This window comes from Dama dama, chromosome 33 (genome assembly GCF_033118175.1).
Source record: "Dama dama isolate Ldn47 chromosome 33, ASM3311817v1, whole genome shotgun sequence".
Taxonomy (NCBI): domain Eukaryota; kingdom Metazoa; phylum Chordata; class Mammalia; order Artiodactyla; family Cervidae; genus Dama; species Dama dama.
In genome coordinates, this window is record NC_083713.1 from 28,851,404 (window position 1) to 28,871,700 (window position 20,297).

General features: G+C 39.2%; 1 protein-coding gene and 1 non-coding gene across 2 annotated transcripts in view; both read right to left on the reverse strand.

Moving 5' to 3' along the window:
* The window catches only part of MYO3B (myosin IIIB), a 416,196-nt gene that overhangs the window by 74,219 nt on the left and 321,680 nt on the right, over nucleotides 1-20,297 (reverse strand). Inside the window, exons 31-32 of the mRNA XM_061135386.1 lie at nucleotides 13,794-13,854; nucleotides 12,763-12,862 (exon numbers count right to left, since the gene is read on the reverse strand). Of these exons, the coding sequence (XP_060991369.1) occupies nucleotides 12,763-12,862; nucleotides 13,794-13,854 (161 nt within the window). The remainder of the gene's footprint in view (nucleotides 1-12,762; nucleotides 12,863-13,793; nucleotides 13,855-20,297) is intronic.
* Nucleotides 12,349-12,452, reverse strand: LOC133051341 (U6 spliceosomal RNA). The gene has a single exon (XR_009691840.1). It is a non-coding gene; the product is annotated as a U6 spliceosomal RNA (small nuclear RNA).

Genomic DNA, 20,297 nt, shown 5'->3' on the forward strand with positions numbered 1-20,297 from the left:
ATAGTTGAAGAACTAAACCCGGAAAAAGAAGTAACCTTTTTTTTTCCTTGTTCAGTTATTGGGAAATAGGAAGAAGTCCTTCTATCAAGCTTTCTAACTATAAAATTGATAGTCTTCAAAGCTAGTCAGCTACTCTCACCAGTACACATTCTTAACCTGGGATGTAGACCCAGATGGGACTATGAAGATGTTTGGGAGGAGCCTGGCATTATGCACAAATAGTATAGCTGTGCATTTGCCCATTTTTCTGGAGTTTAGGGGATGTGGATTACATTAGTTTCTCAGAGGGGCTCTGGATATAAAAAGGTCTGCAAAAGAATGTGTGAAATCAGCCTGCATGACCATTTGTCAGGAGTGCTGCAGAGAAGATAATCACTCTAAGCTCAGTGTTTATAATTCAATGGTTACAGATAATGTAAGCAGAACTTTAATGCAGTGTGTGTTCAGTCCTCTAACCACTCAGTCATTATTTATAGGTTGTCCTTCAGATAGCTTAATTTGCTTTGAGTGGTGGGTTGGAGGGAGCATCTATTTTAACTTCCCCTTTATGGGGCAAGATAATGTGATGTACTTTTTCTCAACGCTTTCCCACAGAGTTTGTTTGGTAGAAGCTGCAACATGAAGTGGGTTCACCATTAATAAACTGAATGAGAGGATGCAGTCTAGAACAAAGAATGGCAGCCCACAACAGATGAGAAGAGCCTGGTCCCCAGATGGCAATCCAAGTTGAAAATCAGAGCACAGAGTGCAAGTGTGAGGCTGGGAGCTGAACTGCTCTGGGCATGGATAAATATAGCAGTGAAGGACAAACAGAAAGGACACTTTGTAATTTGACCCTTGGAGATCTGGAGAGGATCCTTGGATGCTCTGTCTCCGACTCATACCCCAAACATTCAGACCCTGGGTAATGAATTAGAATGCAAACTGTCCTTTTGGAGGACAAATCAGTTAAGAGCTGAAACAATCCTCAAGTTCTTTGCACTTATCTGATTTCTACACAAAGGCAGAAATTGGCATTTAAAGCCCACTGGGAGAGCCCAGCCATTGTATCCTGGCATCAAAACTTCTCCTTTGAAATTAGGATAGTGTGTAACTCATCCCTCAAGAGCTTTGTAGATCTCTTGCATTTGTTTCTAGGGCCTGTTTGAATTTGTTCTTTTAAAGAGGCTGCTTAGAGAAATTCCTGGCACCAATGTAATGAAAAGGGATATCATTAATTTCTTCCTTTAAAAAGGAAGGGTCCCTTTGGGACCACTGATCGCCATGTATATTAGGTTAGACAAATCCAGCCTAATATCTGGGTAGACTGGCTGTTCTAATTGCTGACTTCCAAGAAGCCTAACGGACCTTCTACATTGTGGAGAATGAAAATGGGGTTTTGAGTCAGAGGGAGCTATCAAAATCCCTTATACCATTTAGGTGTATTAATGAAACATAATTCCTTCCCAATACACAAACTGCCAGACAAAGAAAATATCAACTGATTAGTCCAATTTTTAAAAAATGTGGTAAAGTTTCAAGGTGATAAACTCTTACGACTTGTGGTGGCAATGGGAAAAAACCAAGTGCAGTTTGTAGAAATCAGCACACTCTGTAAGACATGACAATTTGAACAGAAGGAAGGAAGGAGTTGTTAACGTGAAATTAAGTACTTTCAGAAGGATTCTCTGAGGAGTGGGAAAACGCAGTGGCAATAGCTAAACATTTATTAGGTGCTTTATACATGTCAGGCTCTATCTTCATGCATTAAGCCCATAATCTGGAGTGAAACTATGGTATTTAGGATGCATACTTAGGGGGTGACCTCTAGGGAGGAGGAGAATCATAATCAGGAAAGGGTATCAGAAGGCTTCTGAGGTGCTGGCAAGTTCTGTTTTCTGATCTCAGGTGTAATTGTATAGAGACTTCATAATAATTCATTATGCTGTCCATCTCTTTTATAAACCTTTTTTCTTTTTTTTCTGTCAGCATGTTACATTTCAGAATTTTAAAAGGTGTTTGATGTCTCAGTGGGTAAAGAATCTGTCTGCACTGCAGGAGACACAGGTTCAATCCCTGGTTCGGGAAGATCCCCTGGAAGAAGAAATGACAACCCATTCCAGTATTCTTGCCTGAAAAATCCCATGGACAGAGGAGCCTGGCAGGCTACAGTCCAAGGGGTTGCAAAGAGTCAGACACAACTGAGCAACTAAGCATTCACACACATTAAAACAACCACAATCTTATATCTGTCATGAGAGAGCCTTTCCTGGTGTGAAAAGGGAACAGACAGAGGGCCAGAGACATCCTTCTCCATTCTGTCTGGTCAGTTCCTGATCCCCTTCAGTTCTCGGCTTTGATGTCAGCCCACTGACCCTTTTCTGCTCCCACAAGATCACAAGGGTATCCCTGTTGTAGCATAGCTCCAGGGGCCACTCTTATTAACATCCTGGCCAGATATTTGGTTTCAGGTTTACTTGTCCATTTCTCTCTTAGAATGTAAACCCACATGGCACCCAACACAGCACCCACCACCACTTAATAACTGCTCAGTAAATAGCAGCTGACCGAATACTTGAATGAATGAGTAGTAAAGGTGCACTTCATGCTCTCCCACCCCTCTTTGAACTTAAGTCAACGATTTCTCCCTTGTTAAATTCAGTTGTTACTGAAAGAAGACAGCCCCAGAGTCTTCCGGGGGCTAGTTTAGGTAACTAGGAGTTCTAGCTACTTCAAAGAGTCAGATAAAAATGAAAAGAGAGAAAAACCTTACCATGGTTCTGCACACAGTCATATAACCACAGATTCCGCCCCTCCCCCTCCGCCAAACCCCCACTTATGTAATTTTGGACCATGTCTTTCTTGTCTCCCTGTAACACTTACAATTGATTACATTTAATTTAAGGAACACACTCGTGTTATGGTCCTTACACGCTCAACTACTGAACAACCAATCACCTTGTTCCTCTTAAGCTGTTTCATTTTCTTGGATAGGGAGTAGGTACTATTCTGAGAGTCAGGTTTATTTAAAAAAAAATTTTCTCCTTGATTACATGCATAAAAAAATTCATTACTGCTCCACAAAATACGTTGCTAAGAAAATGAAAAGACAAGATCCAGACTGGGAGAAATATTTGCAGAACACATATCTCACAAAGGACTGGTACTGAAATATACAAAGAACTCTTACACCCTCAAATAAGAAAGCAAACAGCACAATTTAAAAATGGGCAAAAGATCTGAACAGACACTTCACCAAAGAAGTTATACAGATAGCAAATAAGCATATGAAAAGATGTTCCACATCAGGGAAACAAAAATTAAAGCAACAATGAGATACGATTATACACCTATTTAAAGGGCAAAAAGCCAAAACTCTGGCAACACCAAATGCTGGTAAGGATGAAGAACAACAGGAACTCTCATTCACTGCTGGGAGGAATGCAAAATGGTGCAGGCACTTTGGAAGACAGTTTGGCAGTTTCTTATAAAACTAAACATACACTCTTACCATATAATCTAGCAATCACACATTTTGCTATTTACACAAAGGACTTGAAAAACTTATGTCCACATAAAAACCTGTACAAAAATGTTTATAACAGCTTTATTCATAATTGCCAAAATCTGGAAGCAACCAAGACATCCTTCCATAGGTGAATGGATGAACAAACTGTGATATATCCATATAACAGATTATTTTCAACAATAAAAAGAAATAAACTGTCAAGCCATATAAAGACATGGAGGAACCTTAAATACACATTGCTAATGGAAAGACGTCAATACGGAAAGGCTAAATACTGTCTGATTCCAACTATATGACATTCTGGAAATGGCAAAACTATGTGAAAGTGAAAGTCGCTTCCAATTCTTTGCGACCCCATGGACTATACAGTCCTTGGACTTCTCTAGGCCAGAATACTGGAGTGGGTAGCCTTTCCCTTCTCCAGGGGATCTTCCTGACCCAGGAATTGAAACTGGGGTCTCCTGCATGCATTGGAGAAGGAAATGGCAACCCACTCCAGTGTTCTTGCCTGGAGAATCCCACGGACTGGGGAGCCTGGTGGGCTGCCATCTATGGGGTCTCATAGAATCGGAAACGACTGAAGCAACTTAGCAGCAGCAGCTCCTGCATTGCAGGCAGATTCTTTACCAACTGAGCTATCAGGGAAGCCAAAATTAACAGTTGCCAGGAGCTTAAGGTAAGAGAGAGAGGGATGAATAGATGGAGCACAGGGGATTATTAGGCAAATAAAACCATTCTGTTTGATACTGCAATGGTGGATACATATCATTATATATTTTTCAAAACTCACAGACTATACAATGCAAAGAATGAACTGTCATGTAAATTATGGACTTTGTTAATAATAATGTATCAATACTGGCTCATCATTGTAGCAAACAAGTGACTAATGCAAGATGTTAATAATAGGGGAAAATGGGGAGAGAAGGAAAGGTGAGGAGAGTAAATGGGAACTGGCTACTTTGCACTCAATTTTTCTAAAAACCCAAAACTACTAGAGAAAACTATTAATTTAAAAAAACTAATAAAATTTATTACTTCAAATCTTGGAAAACAAACAAAAGTAAAATAGAAGAAAAATCACTCCATTCCTACTACACAACTGTGTGTTTCATTTTAAAGTTGAAAAGAATCCTTTAAAATGAAACAAAGGAGGCAGCCAAGGTTAACAATGAGTTTATGCTGTTTCAAATACATAAAGTAAGAAAAGAATGTAAAAATAAAATTCCTCTTGGCACATTTTACAGCCACGCCATCAACATCCAATTCTGGAAGCCAAGCACCCTAACTTGACTCACCCCCTCCACCCCTCCCCACCCTGCTTGTTTGGCAGCTGTGCTCCTGATGTCCTGGGTCAATGCCAGAATCTAACTTGGCATCGGCAAAGAGTGCATCCTGACCTAATGCACTCAGGAAAGCACCAGAAAAGTTCCGGCTGATCCTCCTCAGATACGTTTACAGTAACATTCTAAGCAGAAATAATGTCCAAAAACTATCCAACTTTGTAACATGCTTTAATGAGCTGCAGGAATGAGAACATGCTGTCACAGGGCTTTCCCTGAGGTACATGACCATAAGAACTGTGGCTGACAAATGACCTCCATGTCTTCTATCCACCAGCCCTCAAAGGGCAGCCACTTTCCCTTCTAGCCTCAACTCCTGCAATGGAGACAGAATCTCGCCAACTCAGTTGGCTGAGGGGTGGATGGTGCCAACCTATGTGGACTGCGTCCTTTCTTCCTTATCATGATCACTCCCAAATTTCAGGGAAAATGTTCTGTCAAGGAATCTTTGCCTCTTGCTAGTATTCTGCACAGTTCCTATAGAAAGCCACAATTTTGCACAGAGGCCTCAGTCGGCGTAAACTGCCATGAACAGCAACTGATGACCCAAGCACTCTGCATTCTCCAAAATTATGAAATTAAGTAAGACAAAACCAAACTCAACACCCAGACAAGATCTAGTAGGAACCAGGAAAGTCTTTTAAAGGAAAGGTGTGTGATTAATATAAACGGCACTAGGTTAGAAATCAAATTTGGGATTAAGAGAACTATAATCCCTCCCTTTTTTACTTCCATTTATCTACCCTCATGCCTTCAATTCTTTTGCAAAAAGCCAGGACACAAACTTTATGGCAATGACATATGTATTAGAGATACATGCAGATATTCATATCTGGTAGAGTTTAGAGCAATTTTGCCTTGTGGGAGGCTGGCAGAGGTAGTAAAATTTATAAAAGACAAAAATCTTTTAAAGACAGTAATTCCTAATAATTTTATAAATTGAGACACTTTTAAAAGTCTGGGACACTCCCCTCATCTTCCTCTATAGCAAAGTGACAAGGAACTGTAACTTTGTTCTGGACAACTTCCTGACAATTCTATGAGACCACTTGAGATAAATACCAAACTTGTTTTGGAAAATGACAGCTGCAAAGACCAAGCTGTTATAATTGCATTTGTCTCTTAAGTGTCTTATTTCACTGCCTGGCCTGTGTTTGGTATACAGTAAATGCTCAATAAGTGTTTGTTAAGTGAAAGAATAGAAAGGCACCTATATAAAGTTTACTTTTTCTGATTCAACATAATATCATAGAGATAGGGGATGTGGTTCTCAAAGGGTAGCATTTTGGAACCTGGGAATGTGATAAAAATGCAAATCCCTCCTCATCTGTATCCCACACAAAATTGGAAACTATGGAATGGACCAGTAATCTGCATTTTAACAATCACTCTGGGTGATACTAACACTTACTGAAATCTGAGAATCACCAGTTTAAAAAGGATCCTTTAAGAAAGAGATTACCTCCCACACTAAAGGTTAAGAATTCCACACCAATAGTACCTTCACTATTGCACTAAGAAAAGTCCTGAGACCGAGGCTTCATGATGAGAGTTTATGGTGAATTCTGTGGCAAAAAGAAAAGATGGATCAGCATTATGGGAGTCAAAAAGAGCAGGGATTCGAGGCTTGAGAGATTATTAGTGGTATCCAAGTCTTGTATGTGGCTTTCTGTCATGGCACTGGGTGTGGGACAAGGAGGCCCAGTAGCCTTGCCTCCATAGGGTCTGGCTCCCATGTGCTTTCCCAACAGGGATTATGTTGCCTTTGAGTCTCAGTTGTAAGAACATGCTTTCCTTGTCAAATGGGTGACATCTGAGCCCTTTATGATCACAGTGGTTGTGGTTTGGCAAGCTGCTTGCATCCCCTTCCAAACATAGGCAGCAGTGTGAGCTGATTCTGTAGCATAAATCTAAGGCTCAGTTTCGCCGGATATAATGATCTAATTAAAAAATTAGTTTTCACCAGTCAAGTTCAACTTCCAATATTATTATAGGGTAACCAACTTGTCCTAGTTTGCCTGGGACAATTCCAAAAAATCCACATCTTGGAAAACCTTCAGTCCCAAGAAAATTGAGATGATTAGTCACCCTAATGATTTGGGGTTCCAAGGATAAAAACACAGCCCAAGTTTGCTTTCTGATAGCTGAACTTCTGCCAAGACCAATAAGATTTAGTAATGATCAGTGAGAAAGGCAAAGGAAAATAACAAAGTAGATGGCATTAGAGAAGCAGTGGGTGAAAGAAAATGTGTATGATTTGCTCAGCAAATCTGAAGATGATATGGAACCAGATCACTGAATTCTAAAGCCACTTTAATGGAGACTCTACCATACCCTGACACTGCAAGCTGCCAGAGGCAACCCCCTTCAGGGGCTAGTACAATACCACCTCTCCCTGGCTCCCTGAAAATGTACTAGACTCTATTTTAAAAAGCCATATAGCTAAAGTTACTCTTAGCAAATGCAATGACTCTTTTTTACCTTCCAAAAGAAATACGAATAATTTATACTACTTGCAGACCAGAAGATAACCAAGGGCAGGACTACCTAATGTCAGTGAGGTATCACAGGAAACCCAGGGGCTGACAATGAAGGCCCTTGAATAAGCAGGTCACAAACTTAAACTTGTATACTTTACACTAAGAAAATACAGGTGAAACACGTAGTATGTGCCCAAAGTCGATACTTACTACATCTGTAGCAGTTCCCTTTCTTTCTTTCAGTGGGATTTCCTTACATCCCCCACTCAAATACCCTTTGTTAAAATGTAGAGAAAAACAATTAAAATTTGGTTTTTATACCAAAACGAGGAGAAAAAGAAGGCAAAAAGAAGGTATGTTATAAAAAATGAGCACATTAGCAATAGCAGGAAATAACAGCTTTGTGTTGAGAGAGAAGAAAGTTAAAATAAGCAGGTGTATTAACTAAAAATCATAACAGTTGAGGGTCATTTATTTTAAGGGTAGATGGCTCAGTGGTAAAGAATCTACCCACCAATGCAGGAGACATAGGAGACTAAGATTCAATCTCTAGGTCAGGAAGATCCCCTGGAGAAAGAAATGGCAACCCACTCCAGTATGCTTGCCTGAAAAATTCCATGGGCAGAGGAGCCTGGTGGGCTACAGTCCGTGGGATCGCCGAGTTGGACACCACTGAGTGCCTCAGCACACAAGGTGGTCCCGTTTCGCAGTGATCTCCAGGGATCTCTGCGTTAGCACCAGTGTGAACAACTCTTACTAATAATCATGTCCCAAGACATTGTGATAAGGAGAACTGTGTCCAAGACACTCAATATGAAAGGGGAGTCATAGTTTTAGAAAGTTTCAGCTGTCTGGAATATGTAACTGAATAGAACATCTCATTCATTGATGATGTCTATCATCTCTCCTCAGACCAGTCATTCCCATTTCACTGAGTTTATACCCTTGCTACTCAAAATGTGGACCTTGGGTCAACACCATGGCACCACCTAGAAGCTCTTTAACACTGCAGAATCTCAGGAGCCACCCAGACCTGCTGAATCAGAACGTTCTTTTTAACCAGATTCTCAGAGTTTGGTAGGACATGTATCACCTGGCTCCTTACCTTCTATGATTCTCTTTCTTGCTCTCTCAGCTCCAGTCACCCAGGTTTCCTTCTACTCCTCATGTATTCCACACTGTCTCCTCAGGGCATTTGCCTCAGCTGTTCCCTATATAGCATTCTGCCTATAATGCTCTTCTCCTAGACATCCACGTGGCTAATTAGCTTACCACCTTCAGGCCTTCTCTGTGCAGTGCTCTCTGACCACCCTGTTTAAAAGGAAACCATCCTCCATCCTCGGCCTCCATGCTTTGGCCACCCCCAATCTCCCTTGCTGTATTTTCTCCCCTATAACACTTCACCTTTCTAACATCCCACACAACTGATTTAGGATTATGCTTATTGTTTACTGTCCCTTTTCTAGAATGTCTCTTTGCCAGAATGTAGCATCATGAAGCTAGGACTTTTTGACTGTGTTGTTCCTTGATGTGTCACACATGACCAGAACAGTGCCCATGAAGTGTGGTCTACAGGCTGACTCTCGCCTCTGGTCTCAACTAGATCACTGAAGAAATTTAGAGTAGTAAAGAAATTTAGAAAAGTATAAATCAATTTGATATTGACGCAACACCTAAATGGGTGATTATTTACCTAGTAATTCATTTCACTGTATTTTACAAAAATAGCAGGTTGTGCAATTTGGAAATTAAAACATCCAACTCCAATTTGGTCTTTTTTTTTTTTTTTTCCAATATGGTCTTTTTAAAAATAGTTTGAGAAGCACTGGCCCAGGAAAGTTCCTGGCATTTATTAAGTGTTAATAATTGTTTGCTGAAGAAATAAAGAGAAGAACAAATACCTAAAGAATAAACTTTTACATAGTAAAGGACTGCTGCAGTCCATGGTGTCACAGAGTCGGACACAACTGAGCAACTGAACTGAGTAAAGGCAAATCAGGTTTGTACATATGTCTGTCAGTCCAATGAAATATTTTCTGCTTGGTTAGTGGCAAAGTGATTCATGTTATGTACTTCCTCAATATACTGTGCTTTCCTGTCCCATGTGAAAAATATAAGGCTCAAATGATCAATGAAGGAAATTTCTGAGACTCTCTGACTAACTGAAGATAGCCTTTGTCCAAGCCCCACATTTGGACACTTTTTTGCCTGGCTGTTCTGAGCAAAGCTGGCCTGATTAAGTAACTTTAGATTTATTCCCTGCTTTCCCTTACCCTCACATCCCTCAGATCTCTTTATAAAACAATGAAGTTAGCACTCACTGAAAGTTAGAAGATAAGCTTGTTGGATGTTAGTGTTTTCTTAAAACTGAAAAGGTCATAATATTCTCAGGCTTCTATAAAATCATGGATCGCAATAATGGGTCATTTAAGGCAATGAATTAAACACAAAGGTATAACCAGCTAAAATGTCTCTTACAGAGTAAATACACTAACTTCTGCAGCTTATCACTGTGAATACATAAATAAAACTGGAAATCTTTTGTTCTTCAGCCATCTTTGTTGGCTTCTAAGGTCAAGAGGAATCCGATTTATAAAATGCTTTTTCCTGCCCAAACCTTCCTTCCCTCTCCCCCTGTTCAGAACAACAACAACAAAATGAAATGGCTTGGATCTTTTAAATTTGTTCCACTGGTATGCTATACCTCTTTAGGGGTGTTAAGAGACCATGGACAGAGGAGACTGGCGGGGCACTGTCCATATCACAAAGAGTCAGACATGACTGAGCGACTGAGCACAGCACAAGAGACCTTTATTTTGTTCCAGGATTGTTAGAAGTATAGTTTAAAACTTCTCTGACTTATTTACTTGAGCTTCATTTCATTCTTGCTTCCACTATATCCTATCACAGTTGTGAATGCTTAAGAATTCAATTTGGGGACCCAGGCTAGTTTGCAAGGACAGAATTTGGAAATGAAAAGATGTGGTTCTAGAGAGTTTAAAATCTAGTAGATGCATGAAAATAACTGTAATACAGGAAGGATGTGATAAGTAGTAAAGAAAAGTCAAAGCGCTCAGAGAGAGCCATGGTGGACTCTGAAGAATGGAGGGGACTTTGAGAATGAACAGTGAGGCAGAGGCAACAGCATGAACAAAATCACAGAGGAGAGAAAGAACATATTTGGCATGCATGGAGGGTAGAGAGTAGTTTGGTATTCCAAAGCACAAAATGAGGGAGAGAGATCAGTGAAGACAGAGCTAGAAAGGAAGACAGGAAGAGCTAGAACAGAGATGGCCTTGTACGTTGTGCCAAGAAGCTTAAAGTTGATGCTAGAACAATAGGGAGCCACTGGAGATTATGGTGGAAGAGAAAGTTATGATTAGGGAATGCTTTAGAGCTCCTCAGATATCCATGCATGAGGCAAGTTGAGAGAGGAAAAGAAGCAGTTAGGATACAGTTTACAAGAGTTTAAGGAGAAGTCATGGTGATGGTGGCAAACCAAACAGAGAAACCTCTAGGTGGGAAGGAAGGAGCAATTGTGACAGGAAGTACAAATGAACATTTGCAGCAACTTATTAATAAGTTTGACTTTTGCAGACACTTATCTAAAGACAGGGAAAGATGATTATAATCCAACATGTCTCTTCAGTAGTTAATTCAAAATGCAATATATTTTTACTCCTCCTAAACGATACCACCAAAACTTGATGCCTCAAAATAAGAACTTTATTTCTCGACCCATTTTTCATACTTAACTTTGCATTTGTATAATGTCAATAGCATAAGTACCATTGCAACATCTGACATGACAGTGTACCATTATGATGAGCCAGACCCCATGCTGTGCCCTTTACTTCTACTAGCTTATTTAGTCCTCAATACAACCTTTTGGCTATGAATTACCATTTCCCTCATCTTACATGTGTAAGTACTGAGGTAAGGAATTGTTACATAAAGCTATGTAACAGGAAAGCAGAAATTTGCATCCAGGCAGATCTGACTCCAAAGGCAGAATCTGTGCCTTTGGCTATTCAATCATGCTTTAAAAATTTATTTTTACATGTATTTTAAAGTAGAATGCTAGAAGAGAACAAAGACCAGATGGAACAAATGGAAAACAAATAGTAAGATGACTGATATAAACCAAAATATGTCAACAGTCACATTAGATGTAAATGGTCTAAACATCCAAATTAAAAGGTAGAGATTATCTGTCTGGATAGTGAAAAATGCCAACCAAATTCTTGCATAATAGATTCTATTCCACCACATGATCTTTTTCCTCAATTTTCATTTTTGCACCACTCTTACCCTTACCTCATTGTGGCCTTATTCCTAAATATTATCTGGCTGTGAGGAAATTAGTCCATTGGACAGATTTATCATTTTCTGCATGTTTAATTAAAAGGTTCTGCTATAATACACTAATCCTCTCTCATCTCTCTTGAAGAGTTTAAGTTTCATATGGACTAAAGGTCCTAACACATATATTACACATTTTCCACTTCATATTTTACCATTTTGTCACTGAAAAACAGACTAAGAATAAACTTTGAGAAACCTAAGAAACTACTATATATTGCAGAAAAATAAATGAGGTCAACAGTACAGTAGTTTCTTAGTATTAGTGTTTTAAGTTGAAAAGATTTCTTCCTTGGGAATGATCCAAAATGTGTTCAGTATTTTCTGGTTCATAAATACTTCTTATGATCTTGCTTCTAGTTTATCTTCCAGAAGTATTGATTATAGCTACTCATAACACCCCAAACTGACTTTTACCATATTCTGTAGCAAGAATTTAGAAAGGGGGCAAAAAATACCATTTTCCATGAGTGTGGCAAGATGTCTGTCTTCTTGCTAAAAGAATAGCCATGTTGCCAAAAGGGCAGAACTACTCTCTAAATCCATATTCTTTACCAAGCCCTAGAGTTTTACTCTGAACTATTTGCTTCACTGAAAGCTGGTCAGTTGTCTATCTTCCCTTTAAGAAAATTAAGTTTTTTGTTGTTGTTGTTTTTTTAATATGGAATGCTTTGCAAATTGGCATGCCATCCTTGCACAGGGGCCATGCTAATCTCTGTACCTTTCCAAATTTAGTATACGTGCTGTTGAAGTGAGTACAAGAAAAGTTTTAAAGGAGTTTCTTAATTTAGGCTTCTTACAGGTAAAGGGAAAAGTATGGTCTTTGATATCCATTTTTTTTCCTTCAGAAAAAGTAAACAAGTGGCACAGGTAGGTAGTAAACTGCTACTTTTAATGAAAGTTTTGTTTCCAGTCTTTAAGGCTTTCCATATCTGAATTTTCTGCTAACATTAGCCCATACTAGTATCAGAGTACTGCCTTCTACACTGTCCTGTCTAAACAACTCATTAAAAAGTACACAAGCATGCAAATAGTAGAAATAGCTTGCAATTCAAAATGTTCTTCTTACCAGATTTTGCAGGGGCTCCCCTCGAGGGACTCAGTCCTGGGCAATCTGGAGCAGCATGGCATATCTGAGAAGACAGAGAATCAGTCCCAGAAACTGAGTGCTTCAGAAAGACCCAGTAAAATAATTATTATTTTTATCCTCTGATGAGGCAGCCTCAAGAACTTGGCTTCCATTTAACTAACGGACCCTGAACTTCAATCGTACTAGGGAAAAATTTACGTACATTGGGGTCATGTGGTGAGTTGCTCACGCCTTACAGTAGAATTGAGTGGAGGTCCTCTCCTTGGGGCAATTAGCTGCAAAGTCTCAACGCCTTTGCCTCATCCATTTATTTCTTCCTCTGAACAAGCCAACCTAGCCCCCTTATAAATTAATTATAGCCCGTATAAAAAACAGCTTGTGCTGGTTTTCTCCTATACTTAATTTTTATCCCTGAGAAAGAAAAAAGAAAACCTATAGGAAGGTATTAATCTACTTAACATTTCTAAGTACATCATCCAAAGGATTTTGTTTTTTTAATCTTACATATGCTCAGCAGAGTTACTGGCAAAAACTGTACATTTTCTTCATTTCATCCTTTCAACATCAAATAGTAGGCAGCAAAAATTGGATCAGACTTCAAAGCCTGCTGTGGGCTCCAAGTCACAGAGAGACGCCTCCATTTCACATATTGAATTCGAGCAGGATATCAAAGTGCTACCAAAGAACCTCGGGTCCTTACTCAAAAAGAGGCTCTAACATCTGTAGAGAGTGGAGTGCACAGACAAACCACCTCAGGGATCAGCTAGCATTTATTCTCAGCAGCAAATTTCCAGGCTTTTGATTCTCTCTTCGCTGTACCTCCCTGCCTCTCTGCTGAACCAAAATTCTTAAGCAAGCTGGGCTTTTGTCTCAAAGCCTTCAAAATATCACTAACAGTTCATGTCTGGACGGCTCAACCAAGCAGCCACAGATAGGCACCATGACCACAGACTTGGACGAGCCTATAATAAGGATAGACAGTTACTTCAGAGTCAAGGATGTCCAGCTACCTTATTTGAGCGTCCTGCGAAGACATCACACCCTTTGGAAGAACTCTGGGCTTGTGAATGCCTAAAAATAAAAATATAATAATAATTATAATAATAATATTTTTAGAAGGCTTGAAAATTATAATTAAAAAAAAAAAAACTTACAAAGGATTGCTTTCCTCCAAAGATGGATCAGAACAAACTCTCATTAAGCATCTATTGTATTCCATTCCAATCCTTGGTTAGAAGGACATGGTCAACTTAAGGAAATGTATTCTGTCAGGTGCGGCTCATACACCCAACAGTCAGCCTGAGATCCTAAGACCCAAGAAACTGCTCTGTTTAAAATCGTGTGATTTAATCTACTTTACTACTGGATGTTCACAAACATTACCAAGTAGCCAACCATGATGCTAAGGCTGAACTTCCAATCCAGCACCTTAATCACATGGTTAAATAATTCAAAATAGATCTTGTACTCAAACAAGTTTGGGGAATGCTAAGATGTGTGTAGTTTAAGAGGTTTCCTTACTGCAGAATGATCTTTCACAATCACAATATGCATTTAAGGGTTTCTAAAATGGGGTGTGTGTGGGGGGAGAATTCAGTTCCCTAAACTACTTTGAGCAAGAAATTTAAAAAGTGATAATTAACATCTATTTAAATACTAATGTTTCATGGAGCAAAGTTTGGAAAAATCAACTTGTATAAAAAATCCAGAAATTGGAACACATAGTATAAAAGTGTGATGAGGGTCTTCCTTGGCAGTCCAGTGGTTGAGACTCTGCACTTCCACTGCAGGGGGCAGGGGTTAGATTCCTAATAGGGGAATGAAGATCTCGTATGCTGCACATTACAGCCAAAAAACAGTAGAAATTATTATTCTTTAATGTTTAAGAGTATGATGATTATAACTCACTCACTGCTAAAACTGGCTCTTACAATTCCTTTCAGATGGTAGCCAGGAGTATGGAAAGCACTGACTAGGCTAAGGGAAGTCTGGATATCTAAGTCCTGCTTCAAAATCCATCCTTTCTCTCTGGGTGTCTCTGTCTCTCTTACACATACACACAGGCATGCACATTTACACACATTCGATTGGGTAAATTTCTATGGTATTCTGGGTTCTAGTTTTCCTCATCTATAAAATGAGGGGATTGAAATAAGCTATTCCTAAGGACTCTCCTAGTTCTATATTAAAAACCCACTACAGTATTGTAAAGTAATTAGCCTCCAACTAATAAAAATAAATGAAAAAAAATCTTATTGTTTATTTAAGCTGAGCATTTCATTTTCTGAATTTCTGTGCATGGTTCATTAGTATTATCTTCAAAAATACATCTATATATAGATTATAAGCAATGTATCTAAGTGCTCAGTCATATCCAACTCTTTGCCAGTCTATGGACTGTAGCCCGCCAGGCTTCTCTGTTCATGGAATTTTTCAGGCAAGAATACAGGAGTAGGTGGCCATTTCCTACTCCAGGCTATAAGCAATATACACATAAAAATACCATATCAGTATCTGTGGAGAGGAAACTATGTTGATATATTTATTTGTGTATATACTTGTTTGTCATATGTTTCCCACTATGGAATGTTAGATTCCAAGAAGGTAGGGACATGGTCTGCTTTATTATGTACTCTGTATCAGCACTTAACCCTGTACCTAGTACACTAAAAGTGCTCAATAAATATTTCACAAGTTGAATGAATAAAAGGATGACTAGTGGACTCCCAAAATATGGACCATAAAGAATACCCTTTACATTAAAATTAAATTAACTAGCACTTATATAGTTTTCATATTTTAAAAATGTGTTTATATAGCTAATAAGGATTTCACAACCATTTGAGCTAAGTGCTTTAATTGCCTGTATTATACAGATAAAGAAACTAGATCGGAGAGGGTAAGAGGTCTGCCCAGGGATCATGGCACATACCTGGCAGAGCTAAGACACTGACCCCTGTTAGTCTAACTCCAAATACTCTGCTCTTCCTCTGAAGAATGGCACCCCCATGCCCTTGGGCCCATGGAACTCATTCCTGTCAGCTTAGGCAGGTCCCAGTGGCAGTGGGACACCTATAGAGAGGTGGATTCAGGTCTCCCAGGAGTCCTGGTGGGCTCTGGAGAAAATCTAAGGAAGAGAATTTGGCTGTTGAATTACCATGGGGTCTCCAATTTCTGCCTTTCCTGCCCCAACAAAAGAATGAAACCTTTTAACCCCTCTAGTTTGCAAGTATTTTCAGGACCCAAAGGTCAGTGCACATACCTTCCAACAATACACTGAGGTTTGGCTCATCAGTTTGACTACCTTGTCATTCAAACCTTTGGGAGGATCTAACGCATCTCAATATAATTTTTACATGTGTTACTTGGTTTTAAAAGGCAAAGGTAGGATGAGTAGTGTCCAAAAGCAAACAGATTAGAAAAGACTTGATTAAACAAAGTTAAGCAGGTTTCTTTCCTAAGAAGATTTCCAGAATCTTTAACTTAATAACATGCACAATGAAATCTCAAGAGTAGGGGAGAACAGGCAGCATTTCCCAGACATTATCCTGACAATGGAAGCCTCCCTTCACTGGGGCATGTTGAGGCCCTGGTTCTCACAACACATCTTAGAAAACACTAATCTGAGCAGCCCTTATTTGAAACAACTTCCAATTTGCCTTAAAAGAAAAAAAAAAAAAAAACAAAGGGTATAAGTCACTTTTCTTCAAAAGTCTATAACTGCCTCAACTCTTTTGCAGCAATTTTATCAGATATCTTGTCATTTGCCTCAGGGACTTGAGCCTGGCAGCAAATGGATAACACTTTGCAAGTTGTCATCACCAAAACACAGTCAATACTTATTGCCTGCGTACATGCCATCAGACCATGGTCAAAGCATGGATACATGGTTATCTCATCTAATACTTTCAACAACCATGTGGATTAGTTCTATTTCTATACCCATTTTACAGGTGAGGGAATTAAGGATCAAGAAGCTAATGACTCCCTGGTGGCTCAGCTGGTAAAGAATCCACCTGCGATGCGAGAGACCTGGGCTCAATCCCTGGGTTGGGAAGATCCCCTGGAGAAGGGAAAGGCCACCCACTCCAGCATTCTGGCCTGGAGTATAGTCCATGGGGCCGCAAGGAGTCGGACACAACTGAGCAATTTTCACTTTCAAGCTAATGACTTGTTTAAATGTCATAACTAGTAAACAGTGCAGCATAAAACCTGCCTACATAAAAAGGAGACTCCAAAGGGAAATTACTTATTCAGATACAAATTATCAATTACTGATAAAATGTTAGACAAATGGTTGATGGTGAATAGGACGTGCAATATGTTGCCAAAGCACCACAATACAGATTCCTTCTTTAGGTCACAAGGAGAGTAAGGGAACTGCATACTGGATATTTATAGCACCTCAATTCAGCGCCAATCTTAGCATCACTAATGCCCACACAACACTGTCTTGTGATGTGAGACAATATGAAATATTCAACATCACCCAGGATACTTATATTTTTTCATTTAGTTAAAAACTTAACTTTAATCAAAGCTTTTAGATCTAATGTATAGTTTATTTAAAACACAGTATAGAGGGGGAAAACTAGGACTGCAAAAAATCCAGCAGGCAATCATAGAAGATGAGTTATTTTATGGGATAACTGGTTCATTCTTCCAACAAATCATTGTCATGAAAAAGGGGAGTCTTATATATTAATAGAAATTTAGGGGACATAACAACTTGATATAATGTAATGTCCTACATTAGATCCTGACTTGGACAAACAGGTATAAAGGACAATTCTTCAAACAACTAGGAAATTTTGATTGGTATTAGATGATAATAACAAATTATTTATTTTAAAGCATGGTATTATTTTGAACCTGTAGGAGAAATTTTTTGAAATAACATTGTTCTCAGCCTCTGTTAGGAATCTGACGCTAAATGATAGAGGCAGTCCATTTGGTTATCAAAGGGTGGTGAATAGGAGGTAGTTGTCTCTCTGGAAATGATCCACTGCATATTTCCAGGGCTCCTGTACCCTCTCAGAAGCCATGACTGAAGTCTCAAGCAGATTGCCTCAAGGGCTTGGCCACTCCACTGCTTTACTGCAGTCAATTCATTGAATTGTGGGTTCTTGGGGAGATGAAAACTCTGTCACCATTGAAAACCCTTCTGCTCGGTCTCTCCCTTGAATAAGCCCCCCCAAACAAACTCAAATCTAATTTTCTTTTCTTAAACCAATCCCAATGCAACCGGATGAGAGGCAGGGTGAAGGCTGGCTCTCGAGCACAGGGCTGCTGAGAATGCCACAGCATCTCTGTTGTGCAGCAAAGATCCACGAGGCCAGCTGGCTTTGTCATGCTGGGCTGGCAGGACTAGGTGAAGTCACCTTGGTCCAAAACTGGGTCTCAGCTTTGCAGCCTCCAAAAATTAGTCTGCCAGTTCTTTGAGGGGTAATGTATTTTTGGGAGCTGAGTTGTACTAACCAAACTCAAAAGAGTCATATTTGAAAAGGAGAATGCTACTGTGTGACTTTACAGTAAGTACAATAATCTGGACCAAACTTTCCCCCTGACTAGTTCATTGTTATACTCTGCAGACCAAATCATATATTAGAAGGAAAACAAAGGAAGCAGGGTGCTCTTCGAGGATCTGACCAATCAGGCTGGTCTTATAACTGGCCTTTTTCAACTTTAGGGTTAGAATCAGTCACTTTTTTCTTAGAAGGGAATAGAGACCTGCTGGCTACCCTTTGACTTGCCATTTTCTAGATTTCATTTAAATTTCTTTGTGCAGTTTTTATTAATTTTGATAAAACTTGCAAGATTGTGTCTTATATCAATTATAATGTAGAATGGTGTCTAGAACTGAGAAACACACTAGTTGTTCACTAATGAAAAAATTAGTCATTCACTTACAAGCATATTCTATTTTAAAGCAGTTTATTTTGAAATCAAGGTTGAATAACCTTAATTCCTGCAATCTCTGAATAAGATGGCAGCTATTCATTGTGGGTAGATTTTTTCTTAGCTTCCTATTGTCTTCAGATTTGGGAATAGTTCCTGGAACCTCTTGTCTTACTTGGTAGCCCTGGGAGAAAGGCTAATCAGCATAACCAAGCAAATTTGTTCCTGCCTCTTTGATAACTCTTGAGAAAAAACCTTTTGTACATGGAGTTTTTAATATGAAGAGGTCAATTTCTTTCTTCTAAGAAGCAGCAATCAATCCACCCTGCCAAAATTATGCTCAGACTAAGATATTTTAACACAGTAGGAGACCCATGAATCTTGAGGGAGGCACGCTTCAGACAAATAAGTCAAACAATTTTCCTTCTGGAAGTTATTACTATGAAAGATAATAGAAAACATAAACACCCTGAGAAATGGTTTCAGTAAGTTCAAGTTCTGAAGGTAAATTAAGACCTTTAAGGGATGGTATCAGAGAAGAGGACATTGTCCTTTGTAAAAGATCCCATGCTAACCTGAGCACTGTAAAAGATCCCATGCGAACCTGAGTGCTAACAAGGCTTCTATATGAGCTGGCCATACGCTGAACCCAAATGGCAACTCAAGAATTCTTGTTTAGTTCTTATATGGAATGTGAACAGTCCATCCCTCAAAGGGCTGAGGATATAAACGTGAAACAACACCCAGATCTGAATCTACCAACATTGTATCAACTACGTATTAACTCTTTCCTAAATTATATCAGCTAGGTGTCATTGCATATTCTTACTGCTTACATATTTAAACAGCTTTAAGCACAGAATATTGGAGGATAATGTTTTAAGAACACAAATTATTAAGTTGGAAGGCACCCAAAGTGTATAAGTTAATGCATGTTTATTACAAAAACTGGAAAGTTAAGATTTCTAGAATGCTGTGTTTTTTTCTATTCACCACCACCACCACAATAAATATTTGCCAAGCACATGCTAAATCTCCCCAGGGTTGTATTCATATTTCTGTGCTTTTATCTGCAATGTCATCTTCTCCCTTGACCACCGGGCCATTGCATCCTTACCCTTTAGCTCTGGTGTTGGCTCCTCTGATGAGTCTTTCCTGCCTCATCCCCACCCCGGCCACCTCTCCCACTTGGGGTAGAGGTGGAAGTCCTTGGTGTATTTCCACAGTCTACTAAGCATAACCATACTGAAAACTTGGTTCTGTAACTGACTTATCTGGTACTATATCCTGACCAATTAAAAATGTCTGAAAATCATCTATTGAAGGTGAGCTTTATCAAATTTTGATCAAGGGAGAGAAAGCAAAGAGCAAGTACCATAATACACTTGGCTTTTGAGATATCAGAGCTGTTCCTATTGCTGTGTTCATCAGTTTTACCTTTTCTTCTCTAGTTTTTATTTGATGAAAATTCTCTCAACTCCCAAGTGGTCTGAATATTCACCAATCACTAATCAACGAAAGTGCAGCAATATCTGACTTTCTCCCCGAAGTAAATGACTAAATGAACTGGTGGCAAAATGTTTCCTGTTTTCCCTCTTTCTGATTAAAGGTTTTTT